Source organism: Vulpes vulpes, unplaced genomic scaffold, assembly GCF_048418805.1.
Source record: "Vulpes vulpes isolate BD-2025 unplaced genomic scaffold, VulVul3 u000000657, whole genome shotgun sequence".
Lineage (NCBI taxonomy): Eukaryota > Metazoa > Chordata > Mammalia > Carnivora > Canidae > Vulpes > Vulpes vulpes.
In genome coordinates, this window is record NW_027325810.1 from 849,506 (window position 1) to 863,139 (window position 13,634).

General features: G+C 41.9%; 1 protein-coding gene across 4 annotated transcripts in view; it reads right to left on the reverse strand.

The window, feature by feature from the left end:
- GFPT1 (glutamine--fructose-6-phosphate transaminase 1) overlaps positions 1 to 13,634 on the reverse strand; it is a 58,560-nt gene that overhangs the window by 37,138 nt on the left and 7,788 nt on the right. For 3 of the 4 annotated variants that reach the window (XM_072746135.1, XM_072746134.1, XM_072746138.1), the window contains exons 2-3: positions 6,444 to 6,551; positions 4,533 to 4,640 (exon numbers count right to left, since the gene is read on the reverse strand). Coding sequence is in view for 2 of the 4 variants with exons in the window: in XM_072746134.1 (XP_072602235.1) it covers positions 4,533 to 4,640; positions 6,444 to 6,551 (216 nt within the window). In the remaining 2 variants the exon portion in view is untranslated. Of the gene's footprint in view, positions 1 to 4,532; positions 4,641 to 6,443; positions 6,552 to 9,472; positions 10,460 to 13,634 lie in introns of those variants that run through there. The other variant, XM_072746137.1, reaches the window with a different exon arrangement.

Consider the following 13,634-nt stretch of genomic DNA (forward strand, 5'->3'; position numbering starts at 1 on the left):
CCTAAGGCTGGCTGACCCCAGAGCTGGAGATTAAAACCACAGGGCATACTCTGCTGTACTATTATAACTTTAATGACATGTGCAACCTGACTCCTACCCGTATTTAAGTTCCACAAAAGCAGCAGCTTGCCTTACTACCTTAGAATCCCAAGCACTAAGTTAAGTAGGACAGTTATTCAAATTTTTATTGGATGACTCAATCAACCAACAGATAAAGTCATCAATGTATTCTTTCCTGGCTTAACCGTGTCCTGAATAATTAAGGTGACCTGATAAATAACCTCCGGAAAAGTAAAGGATTACTGGTTATCACTACTGAACAGGCTGATGCAAGCAATGAAAACACCTGACTACTCTGTTAGGCTAATTATAATTAAGGCAGCCGCACCCCCACCCCGGCCATGCTGGAAGCAAAACTGAGGAAAGTAACAAGAGTCTACAAATTGAATCCAATTCAAACTCACAGTAATTATCACACCTATTTCACTGCTGCCAAAAGAACATTATCTAAAGTCTAATAAGGGGGATCCCTGGGTGGCGCAGCGGTTTGGCGCCTGCCTTTGGCCCAGGGCGCAATCCTGGGGACCCAGGATCGAATCCCATGTCGGGCTCCCGGTGCATGGAGCCTGCTTCTCCCTCTGCCTGTGTCTCTGCCTCTCTCTCTCTCTCTGTGTGTGACTATCATAAATTAAAAAAAAAAAAAAAGAAAAGTCTAATAAGGAAAAAAAATCACTGCTCTGACAATAAGCATATTTCTCATGACAAATCTCTCATGTTTTATAAATTAATCATGACTCCCAACCTTTGACCTTCCTCTCTAAAGCCCTCTGTTGAACCTTAACTTTAGTTAACCTCCACCCTCAGTCTTCTCCTCTCCCCACCCACAAACTGCCAAACAGCACTCAAGAGAGGCAGAAAACTCTGTAAATTGAGTTCATGTCAAGTTTAGGGTAATCACCAAATCTCTTCTCCTGTTGCCACACAGGAGCATGTCCCCACATTCCTTACTCATGAATCCAAAAGCTCACTCAATTCTCCAACAGCTCATGACATCCCTTCTATTCTCCGTAAGCCTTGATCCAACCTGTACCTCAATATCCCCTTTACTGAGCTTTTCTCCTTCACCTCATAACTTCACTTCGCTTTTCTTTTACCTTTGACTCCTTTACAGGCTAACTTCCTACCCGTGCCTGGACCCTTCTGAGCTGTGATCCTTCAGTAATTTCCTTACTTGCATCTTCTGTCTTTTCCCCATGTGCACCCCTACATGCCCTCTGTGTGCCTTTTCTCAGATAGCAACCTTCTTCTAAAAAAAAAAAAAAAAAACTAATTCAGGGAACGCCTGGGAGGCTCAGCGGTGAGGTGTCTGCCTTTAGCTCATGGCGTGACCCCAAGGTCCTGGGATTGAGTCCCACGTCGGGCTCCCTGCATGGAGCCTGCTTCTCCCTCTGCCTGGGTCTCTGCTTCTCTCTCTCTGTGTCTCTCATGAATGAATGAATGAATGAACGAATGAATGAATGAATAAATAAATAAAATATTTAATAATTAAAAAAATGAATTCAAACCTATTTAAATTTGTTGGCAATAATAAAACACTCAGATACCTACATCCAGAGATAACAAATGTTAACATATAGCCATTCGTGCTTTAAATCTTATGATACAAAATATTTCTAAATCTTAAATTTTTGTTAGAAATAGCAGCCTTGGGCAGCCCAGGTGGCTCAGCAGTTTAGCGCCGCCTGCAGCCCAGGATGTGATGCTGGAGACCCAGGATTGAGTCCCGCGTCGGGCTCCCTGCATGGAGCCTGCTTCTCCCTCTGCCTGGGTCTCTGCCCCTCTCTTTCTCTGTGTCTCTCATGAATAAATAAAAATCTTTAAAAGAAAAAAAAAAAAAGGAAAAGAAAGAGCAGCCTTCCTTTGCTTCCAAACTTTACTGCCCCTACTGCCGACACCATCTAATGACAGCACCTACTCCTCAGTGACAGTACTCCCATGTTTCAATCTCATCTGCAAAATGAGGATGATCTTTTTACCTACTTCATGGGTTGTACTAAGGACTAGTGAGGCACTTAGTAGAGTGCCTGGGGCACAGGAAGCAACAGTACATGTCAGCTATTGCTATCAAAGTCAGAAGTTACCAAGAACCAATCTAATGGCCTTTTCTGAGATGACTTCTTTCTGTCTCAACAGGTCAAACGCTGAAACTTGCTAGGAGTAATAAAGCGAACACCACAAACATCCAAATCCCCACACCGGGAGCAAACAAATGTGAACATCTAACCACTTGTGCTTCAGATTTTTTTTTAAGATGTAAAATGTAGGAGCACCTGGTGGCTCAGTCTTAACCGACTGCCTTCGGCTCAGGTCATGATCTCAGGGTCCTGGGATCAAGCCCCACATCAGGCTCCCTGCTCTGCTCAGTGGAGAGTCTGCTTCTCCCTCTCTCTTTGCCCTCCCCCTGCTCACTAGCTTGCTCTCTCCCTCACAAATAAACAAAGTCTTTAAAAAAATAAAACTAAAATGTAAGAAATGCAGTTAATACCTTTTTTATGACCTGGGCTCAACCCATTCCACCCCAGGGATTCTCAACTTGATGGGGAGCTTTCCTACCTAGGTCTTTAAACATCTAATACACTAACATGTATCCACAAATGACAGCACTCTTTTGTGTTTTTTAAGTGGTAGTATACTTTACCCATCCCTCTGCAGGTTGCTTTCTTCACTCAACACTAGGTTCTCACAACTCAACCAGGTTCCCATATGCAGAACCAGATCCAGTACAGTCCTTTCGAAAGCTACACACAATCACGCACTACGTCACATACAACTTAGTCTCCCATTCTCTTACTGGTCATTTCTACATTTTGTTGCAATGAATCTTGTTGCCAGGTCTCCTTGTCCATAGAGTTTCTTCCAAGTATGTGCCCAACTATGGAAGCGCTTGGTCACAGGGTATAGGCACCTCCCATTTAGACACTGCCAGCTTCCTCTTCAAAGTGATGGAGCAGTTACTAATTTGCCAGCGACGTCTACAAATTCCCATGTCTCCACTCCCTTCCCAACTTTCCTTCAGGAGGCGGCATGTTTCAATATGTTGATACACAACGACCGTGATTCCGGTTATAGTTTGCCTTCTAGCCTCCCACGTTCATCTACCAATAATGCACAGTAAAAGGACTACCCACCATTCCACCAAATTTGACTTCCTTATTCTTATCTCTGCCCACGCTGTCCTACTCAGAAGGTCCTCCCTTCTCACCTTCACTGCCCAAACAGAATTAGCAGCCATTCCTTATTTATACTGAATCTCCCCATGGTGTCCAACCCCAAGCTCTCCCCTGAGTCCTCAAGCGATTTGTCTGTTCTCTCCTATGGAACCTACTATAACCAGCCTGGTATACAGGATGTGGTACACACAGCAGACCGAGCGTGTACACTACAGTCGTTGAAGTACAGTTCTGTGGGTACCTGCCTCATCCCGAAGCTAATCTTACCCACAATACGTGCAAAATAAGTATTGATCTAGTATGTTTAGCAAGGACTACAAAGCTAAATGCTTGGCTTATGTGAAAAAAAAGTGATTAAGTCCATCATTTTCCTCTGTTACCTGAACTCCTTTACCATGATTACTATGGCATCCATTCAAACAGGTACATAAAAAATCTACTGTTTCCTGGGGTTGGTGGAAGGTTGTTTTTTTTTTTTTTTTTAAGAGAGAGGCAGTGGTGGAAGGGCAGAGGGGGAGAGAGAATCTTTTTTTTTGGTGGAGGGGATCTTAAGCAGGCTCCACGTGCAGCGCGGAGCCTGATGTGGGGGCTCGATCTCATGACCTGAGCTGACAGGAAGAGTCGGACATTTAACCAACTGAGCCACCCAGGCAGGAGCTCTGTGGGAAATTTTTTTCAAATGTTTTTTCAGTCAATTTACTTTGAAGTTTTTGTTTTGTTTTTAAGTTTCCTGTGACAAATTAAAATGTATAAGCAGAGTGTGATGAAACTAAATACTGACAAGTACTCTCTTTAATGAAGCACGTATCTCTGGACAACTACTGTATGTGAGCAAAGTAAGAAAACCCTGAAGGAAAAACATGACACTTACCTGATTACATCAGATCTACTGCAAAGGGCAACATCTAGACTGACCATACATCCAAGGGAGGCGTTTGCTCCAAAGTGAAGACAACCAAGTGAAGACACCAGAGGAGGGCACCACTAAAAATACCTTCACGTCCTATGAAAGGTCCTTCCTCAGAAATGGTGGCTATACTTCATTCTGGGACACTGAGCTTGCTGTGAACACTATGTACCTAACCGATTTCCTCCCCTAGTTAATAGGGTCATTTCTGAAGCTAAGGTACATTGTACACTAGTAGAGACAATTAACAAAACTACCTTTCTTCCTTCCTTTGAACTTTAAATATCACTATATTAAAACGGACGTCAGACTATGGGAAGAAAGGGGATTTGGTAGGGAAGGGAGAAGGAAGCGAAGGGAGGGGAGGGGGACAAAACCCAAATTAAGTACATTACTGTGAACTTCTTCATCCAGTGCCTTAACTTTCCCTTTCTTCTTAATGAGCTGGATCTTGCAGGCATTGGCTTCCCAGTCCTTGTCATTGCCTCCATCAACTCCCACACCTGAATCATCGAGGGGCAGAAAAGCAAGATTCAGACACTTAGATTATCATCGTGAGGCAGATTTTTAATTGAAAACTATTCTTTCGTCTAATTAATTCATATGTTCATCAATTCACAGTCGCTGAAAATTATTATATGTCAAGAACCACAACAGCTGCTGGAAACAAAAATGCAAACTACTCAATTTTCTGCCCTCAAATTTCTAATAGTCTATTCAGAAGATAGGGACAAAATAATGAAAATACAGTGTGGGTTTGGGTTATAATAAAAGGGCTACAGATTAAAAAAAAAAAAAAGAGTACCACAGGTTGGGTGGCCATTGGAGCACAATGGAGAGAGGCAGCAGATGGGTGCCCACCTCAGAAGGGGAGGGAGGAAGGAACATGAGGGAACACATTTCTCAAAACTCTACTTTAGTGCCTCAAGAGTTTGAAAAACTTACCTGAAGGTACTAGAAAAGCCCTGAGTAGTTTCAAATCAAGAAAGCACAGGGTAACAATGTTTAGGAAACTCTCTTTGAGAGACAGAGTACGGATGGAAGGGGAGAAACGGAAGAGGGGAGCAGCTGTCAGCAGCTCTAGGTACAGCAAACCAAAAATGGGGACGCCCCGAACCAAACGGGGGTGATGAGGACAGAGATCAGCGCTACTGAGGGTAGAAGTGTCGGATGCGAGGTGAGAAAGCAGCCTGAACCCGGGGCACCTCCTAGGCTCGCAGGACTTGCTGAAACGGTGGCTGGATAAAGGAACGCAGAAAGAAGAGAGTGGCCAGTGTATTCAGTTCAATTCTGGACACGCAAAGTTTACGGTGTCTTGGTTTCTCCAGAGAGAAACCTCTAAGGGGCAGCTGGAACCCTGGCCTGCGGCCTGAGAAATCCACGTGGGTCCTGATCACCGACACGGAGGAGGGGAATGACGTCAGAGCTCACCCATGAAGATACAAAGAGAGAAAAAAGGGCCTAGGAAACAATCTTGAAAGACGTTAATATTTAAGCAAGAGGCGGCAGAAAAGGAACCAGCCTGTTAGGAGGGCAGTACGTGCTGTCAGAGAAGCGAGGGGAGGAGGGAATTTTAAGAACCACGGAGTTGAGGCGTTCACTTTCTGTTAAGCGAGGAGAGTCACGGAGAACAGACGCCGTGACCTGCGGACACGGACACGGGCCTGCCACCGCCCTCCTCAGGAAGCTCTGCTGGCACAGTGGCTGCCGCTGGCGCCCGGGGACTTGGGGTTCAGGGTGGCTCCCTGCCCTGCCCAGCCGGCCTGCCACACCCCACGCGGCCGAGCTCCTGCTCCCTCTGCGGAGTGCCGGGGGGACTCCCCACGCGGGGCTGGGGCGAGGCTCCCACGCAGCGGGGAAGAAGCTGCCCGGAGCACAATTGGCAAAAAGTGATTCTTAGTCGCTTCGTCATTTACTGAAGGTAGACGACCTCGGCTAAGTATATATGCCAACAGCAGGGAATCCTTAGAGAAAAAGAAATTACAGGAAAGAAAAAAGATAATTTATAAAGTAAGGCCTCTAAGAACTGTGTTCCACCATGAAAATGCCCCAGGTGATTTCTGTTTTTACAGTAACATTCTTAACAAAGGCAGATATCCATAAGAAATAATATAAATGGTAATACTGTTGAAATTATACGAATAAGCCCTTTAAACATGGTAAGAGACAAAAATTCTTGTTTTTAGGTTTACTCAAAACAGAATAGACATCAATAAAGAATCTAGTTAACTAAAACAAAAAAGCTTCTTTTATTTAGACTCAAGAATCATGCAAAAACTATATTTTTTTAATAGAAAAGGAAATACCAGCAGAATCATATCCTCTGTACTCCAGTCTCTGAAGGCCTTTGATTAGGGTCTCCAAGATTTCTCGTCTTGTGCGAGGAACATGGTAGTTTAAGTATGCAAATATACCTGCAAATGAACAAATATTTAATAAAAAATATGACTAACAGCAAAATTACATAATTATGACAAAATCCTCATTTGCATAGTTATGTCTAAGATGTGAAGAAATATGAAACTAGAGTCATCTTTAAAAAAGAAAAAAATTCTCACTTCAAATTACTTAAAGGTGGTGAAACTTTTACAAAGAGGTGTCTCTCCTTAGTATAAAAGACTGAAGAAAACATGTCAAAATAAATGTTTAGCTTTTGCAAAGAAACTTATAAGGCTGGTCATATATCTTCCATCACTGCCACTCTGTCAAGTAAACTTTAATTTAAAAAAATTAATTAACAAATTTGTGACTTATGTCCTAGGTATTAAGCACTGTTTAGAGGAAAACATTTTCCCAAATAAGTATTTTAAGCAACACAAGGGCCCTAAAAAATGAGACAAATGGAATAATCTTTCTTATTTCCAATGATTATGGTATCAATAACATGTAAGAATAAACATAAATAAGTATCAATGATGTGAAAAATACAACGTAAATAACTTAATAATAGGGGAAAATGGACTAAAATATTTATATAATCATCTCAAGGGAAAACAGCATTTGTTGAATGAATCATTTGCTCACCAGACACGACCAAAAGATAAACAACTATCATGATACATGTTAACACCTACGGAGAATTCACAAAAAAGAAGCCCTTTTTTGGAAGAGCAAAACTAGAATAAAATGACTCGTACAACGTGAACTGAGCCAGAAAAGCAAATAGGCAGTAGAACAAAAGTAAGGAAATCCACATTTTAAAAACAGCAGCATGAAAGTGACCTGAAGTCTTCCATAGCCATGCTTGGCTAGGGTGGATATAGCTTAAATGTATAAATACTGAAGATCAAAATATAAGGAAATGAAAGCTCAAGTCACTTTTTTTTTTTAAAAAGATTTTATTTATTCATGAGAGACACAGAGAGAGAGAGAGGCAGAGACACAGGCAGAGGCAGAAGCAGGCTGCATGCAGGGAGCCTGACGGGGGACTCGATCCCGGGTCTCCAGGATCACGCCCCGGGCCAAAGGCGGCGCTAAACTACTGAGCCACCAGGGCTGCCCTCAAGTCAATTTTTTATGAAAGAACTTTCCTCTTCCCAACTGTGTGACACTATGATGTCACTGATTCATACAGATATTAATTCTGTGGGGTATAAGAACTAGTGTTCATTTCCATTTGAAGCAATACCTTTATTTCTGTAAAGAGCTCGTCCTATTAAAGCATTTCCGCATACAAAAATACGACGGTGGGGCACCTGGGCGGCTCAGTTAAGTGTCTGCCTTCGGCTCAGGTCACAGGCTCCCCGCTCAGTGGATAGCATGCTTCTCCCTCTCCCTCTCCCCCTAACACCCACTCACTCTCTGTCTTTCTCCCATAAATAAATAACATCTTTTTAAAAATACCACAATGTTACTATCCAACAAAAAGCTATGATGTGTATGACCATCAGGATCGATACAGAGCAATTTTTCAAATGAACTATCATGCTCTTCCGCCCCACTACACTACAATCCAAAACAAAATTAACAACTTTCCCCAAAAAGGCAGTATGAGACCAAACGTTATAGAAATCCTGTATTTCGTTCATATTTTTACTTTTTTAAAGATTTTATTTATTTGAAGGAGAGAGTGAGTGAGTGGAGGGAGGTACAGTGGGAGATGATCTTCAAGCAGACTCCCCACTGAGAGTGGAGCCCCACGCAGGGCTTGAGGCCATGACCCATGAGATAACAACCTGAGCCAAAACCAAGCTGGTTGCCCAACCAACTGAGCCACCCAGACACCCACATTCATTATTTTAAAAAAAAAAAAAAAAACCCTTACATTTGTAAAGATTTTTTAAGTTTTCATGTGTTATACAGGTACGATGGCTGTTATTGCTGTTCCTTTATAAAGTATCTGTAAGATGAAGTGAACTAACAACCCAACTAGTGAGTTCTACACTTTCCCTCATCACAGGTCACTGGTATTTGATTAAGATCAAATGCACTAAGAAAACTACCAGTTCCACGTAAGTATTTTTATTATACCATTAAAAGACAATACACAGAATATGAATCTTCTCCCAAAATAATACAGTAATAAAAATGAGCTAAAGAACACTGATTCTCAACTAGCCTACTTTCTACCACTGTGATGGGCATCAGCTAAATAATCTGCTAAAAGAGGATACAGTCTAGCTCATCTGAAAGTTATTAACCAGTGAAATACATTACACTGTTAGGAGCCATTTGCCATCTCTAGGAAATCTTAAAGAGGAAATCCATAGTTGCCAAATCCCAATAATGCAGCACAAATCAGAAAATTCACTGAGTCATCCCTCTCTTAAAAAAAAAAAAATGTAGGGATCCCTGAGTGGCGCAGCGGTTTAGCGCCTGCCTTTGGCCCAGGGCGCGATCCTGGAGATCCGGGATCGAATCCCACGTCGGGCTCCCGGTGCGTGGAGCCTGCTTCTCCCTCTGCCTGTGTCTCTGCCTCTCTCTCTCTCTCACTGTGTGCCTATCATAAATAAATAAAAATTAAAAAAAAAATGTAACTCTAATGGTAAAAGTAATACACATAGAAAATTAAAGATTAAATGCCAATTTTAAAAAAATCAATTTAAATGCAGATATAAAACCAACTGTCCTTAATACAAATTATAGATTCAACACATTTTTTAAAAGACGATGCAATATTCAATTCACGATTTTCAATACATGGAACTCAATCCTGTTCTAACTTCAATGTCTTTGGTTTACACTGGCTCAGCATGCGGATGTTGAGATCATTTCGGGGTATCATTTCATGGTGAAAGAGTATCTTCTAAGCTAATGCCCCACTTCAAACAAACTTCTAAAATGGTAACTATTTGAGAAATGAATAAAAACTCACACCAAACATCTGTTAACTCACAATCACTGAAGAAATCCTGTGCATCTTCTCACTCAGGTACGCCCCCAAAGCTTTCCACCACACACCCCGCCTCGACTTCCCGCTCTGCAAAATGAACGGGCTTCACGGAGAGGCGGCAGGAGAGGTTTCAGAGCGAGAACCGGTTAACGGGCAGCGGCTGCAGAGAACTCGGAGAAGAACCACACAGTGGCCCCATTTCCTAAACGGGAAGGCGAGCCATGGCTGCCCGGCAGCACGTGTTACCAGGAAGTGGGCAACGACGGCACAAAGGCTGCGTATGTCCTACCTGACACGTGAGGACATCTACAGCCCTCACCAGCTAGATGTTCTCTAATTTCCGAAGTTTCTTCTGATTGCTTTAGAGCTATTCCAGATGGATCTGACGTTTTCTTAATAGCTCTACAGACCGCACCTCTCTCCTGGGCCTCATTTCTTTGTTATAACATTTTCATGATGGTCTCCTGTGTACATTCTATCTACCAAATTAAAATTGGAAACCTGGTGAAAAACCTTGCTATTTTCAGGGTACAGTTGCCCCCGAATGCAGGTTTGAACCGCACAGGTCCACTCATGTGTGCATTTTCTCCAATAAATACAGTACAGTGCTGTAAACATATTTTCTCTATGATTTTCCTAATAACATTTTCTTTTCTCTAGTTTACTTTATTCTAAGAATACTGTATGTGATACAAAGCATGTAACATACAAAACATGTGAGGTTTATGTCATTGGTGAGCTTTCCAGTAAACAGCTGGCTATTAGGAGTTAAGTTTTCGGGGAGTCCAAAGTTATACTTGGACTTTCCTTTGAAGAGGGGTGAGGGCAGGCACTCCAAACCCCATGTCGTTTAACAGTCAATTGTATCGTTAAGAATAAAAGCAAAGTAACAAAATTTGAGGACATTTTCTGCAAAACTGATTGTTATACCTAAGAAGATAATGCTAACACCACCCACCTAATACAATGTTCATATTTAAAATTTCCCTGGGGCACCTGGTGGCTCCGTCGGTTAAGTGTATGCCTTCAGCGTACACTTAACCAGGTCATGATCCCAGGGTCCTAGGATCGAGTCCCCATTGGGCTCCCTGCTGGGTGGGGGTCTTGGCCTGCTTCTCCCTCTGCCTCTGCCCCTCCACCACCCCCATGCTTGCTCTCTCTTGCTGTCTCTCTCTCAAATAATAAATAAAACCTTCTAAAATAATAAGATAAAATTTCCCTATTATAAAAAAAATCTTTTACAGCTGATTGTTCATTCTAGGATGTAATAAAGGATCATACCTCCCATTTGATTATTATATCACAAAAGTCTCTTCAAATCCAGAATGATCTCTCCCCTACTGCCCTGTTTTTCCTAAGACACCTACTTATTGACAAGCTGTGGCCAATTTTCTTGTTGAATGTCTCACCCTCTAGCTGTGTCTGTTTCCACACAGTATAGTGTGCTGATTCCTCTATTCCTTCTATTTCCTGGAGACTGGAAGACAGACCTAAAGACTTGATTGAGTTAGGTTAATATTGGAGGCAGGACACCTGGCGGGGGCTCAGGGGTTGAGCATCTGCCTCTGGCTCAGGGCGTGACCCCAGGGTCCTGGGATCGAGTCCTGCATCAGGCTCCCTGCGTGGAGCCTGCTTCTCCCTCTGCCTGTGTCTCCTCTGCCTCTGTGTGTGTCTCATGAATAAATAAAATCACCAAAAAAAAAAAAAAAATTGGAAGTAAGAATTATACACAATGCATGTATGTATTTTATATCATCCATAGGTCCCTTATTAGTGTTAAGACTGTCACTGGTAAATACAATTATATCATCTAGACCATCATATTCTGAAAGCATCTTCTGAATACTTTTCAGGGTTTCAGACACTGACAGCAGGGATTTTAAAACATTCATATTCTCTTTCTTTGTGATGTACATAATAACAGTGCATTTCCCAATCAGTGGCACCTTAGATTCAATAAAATATCATATATCATGTTCCAATTCAAAACCTGCCCTTTCCTTGAGAGGAAGCACTACTATTATCTATAATCATCACTGTCATTTTTTGGTTTACTCTTGGAACAAAGAAAAGGAGGAACAGAGGAAGAAGCTGGAGCAACATTTCTCCCTACATAACCAGGCAGGAACTGAAAAGAAGAAAAAGACAATGTATATAGAGAAGTTTTCAAAGATCAAGTAACAGAGTTGGGTGAAGAAATAACAGGGGGAAGGGATTAACCTAAGTCATCCCTGCTTAGAGAAATGAGAGATAAAGAAGAGACTGAACCTGTCCACTTCACAGCTCAGCCCCTTGCCAGGACTGTTGACCGGACACAGCGCACCTGCTCGGATTAGTGGGTTACGTGTATTCATGGGGTAGCTGGGAAAACACAATGGCAAATAACCAGCCAATCACACATGTGGGGCATGTTCACAAGGGAGGCATTCACAACTCAAAATGGTACTTATCACGGTAGAAATCACTAGCGTGAGCCCCATTTCAGATCTTTGACTTGTCTTTTCAAACCTCCCATAAACAGCTTTGCTTTAGGTTAACTACTAAAAGCCTAAAAATCAGCTTTCCGTTGCTCTCCGGTAATTGCTCCAATATCACACACAGCAGTCGTATGGAGCGCAGGAGACTTTCTACTCCTAAATCACCGTGTGCTTCCGGTATAAGTTCGCTCATTAATAGAATATTCTCAGAATAAGTATCTGCCTAAGTGGAGATGTTTGCACTTACAGGTATCACTCTTGGAAAACTGCAACTTAAATTCAGTGACATGAAAGCACCAATGACACCTCGCTTAATAAGATATTCAGACATGACCCGGGTCACAGACACATTTGGTTGAAAGGCTGTTAAGCGTTACTGAGAGAAAACTAAGAAAACTAAGAATGCAACTTAGCAGACTAATTAAATTATTAAAGTTCCTACGCCTGGCTGAATATATGCCCTTGTAAATAAGAATACTTTTACCTATTTTTTTGCCTTGACGGCTTCAGTATTTTGAAACCTCAGACACTGTAATTTATCAGTGATAAGTGTTCAAATTCATTCTCTAAATTTTATACTTTCTGAATCAAAATCCATCTGCAATTCCACTTAAATTTTTACATTTTTAAAATCTTTCTTACAATGCAAGTGTATTTCATCATTATCATCATTAAAGATTCAAATTACACAAATGCTACAGAATTGTGAAAATCTCCTTTTTCTACCCCCGTCAAGGGAGATATCCACTGTTAATCCCTCACAAACTGTCCCAATCCTGCAGCTATGAGCCTATGTATATATACTGTCCTTTAGCGACACTATATAAAGCTAGATGTACAGGGTTTTAGAAGACACTTTAACACATCAATGTGATGACTCTATATACATTGTTTCTTTGACTTAAAAATGTTGGATATTTTTTATGCCGGTATATACACATATCTACCCTATTCTATTTAATGGCCACGTACTACTCCCTGATAAATTTCTTTTACCTAATCATTTCACTCCTGACTGAGGTTTTTCTGTCTCTGTAATTACAAACAATGCTGCAATTAAACACATACATATTGACTTGATGCTTATCATAATACATATTCAATACTACAAACACGGAGGCACATTCTAAACGTAAGATTCCTTTAAAAGAGGAAATACTGAGGGCGCCATGGTGGCTCAGTGGTTGGGCATCTGCCTTCAGTTCAGGTCATGATCCCGGGGTCCTGGGTTCGAGCCCCACATCAGGCTCCCTGCTCAGCCTGCTTCTCCCTCTCCTGCTGCTGCTCCTCCTGCTTGTGTTGTCTTGTGCTCTGTCAGATAAATAAAATCTCAAAAAAGGAAATATTGAGATACTCTTTTCTATAATCCTAAAACACCAAGAAAAAATTATATGGAGTGACACAATGAGGAATTTCAATTATTAGTGTATTTTAATTGTCTAAAATCTTTTCCCTGTTTACACAATGCTGGTTCAGGTATCCCCTACCTTGTAAATACAGGCCGCCCCTGCCAGAAGCTCCATAACAAGCTCCCTTGCACCTTTAACACTCTGGAACCCAAAGCGCTGTTCAAACCCTGACATCTCTAATTACACACTCCCTCCCTCACAGCCTACCTAGGGCATCAACTTTCCTGAGAAAAAGCATGCCCTTCTTGCTCACAACCCTTCAAACATTCCATCTCTCCC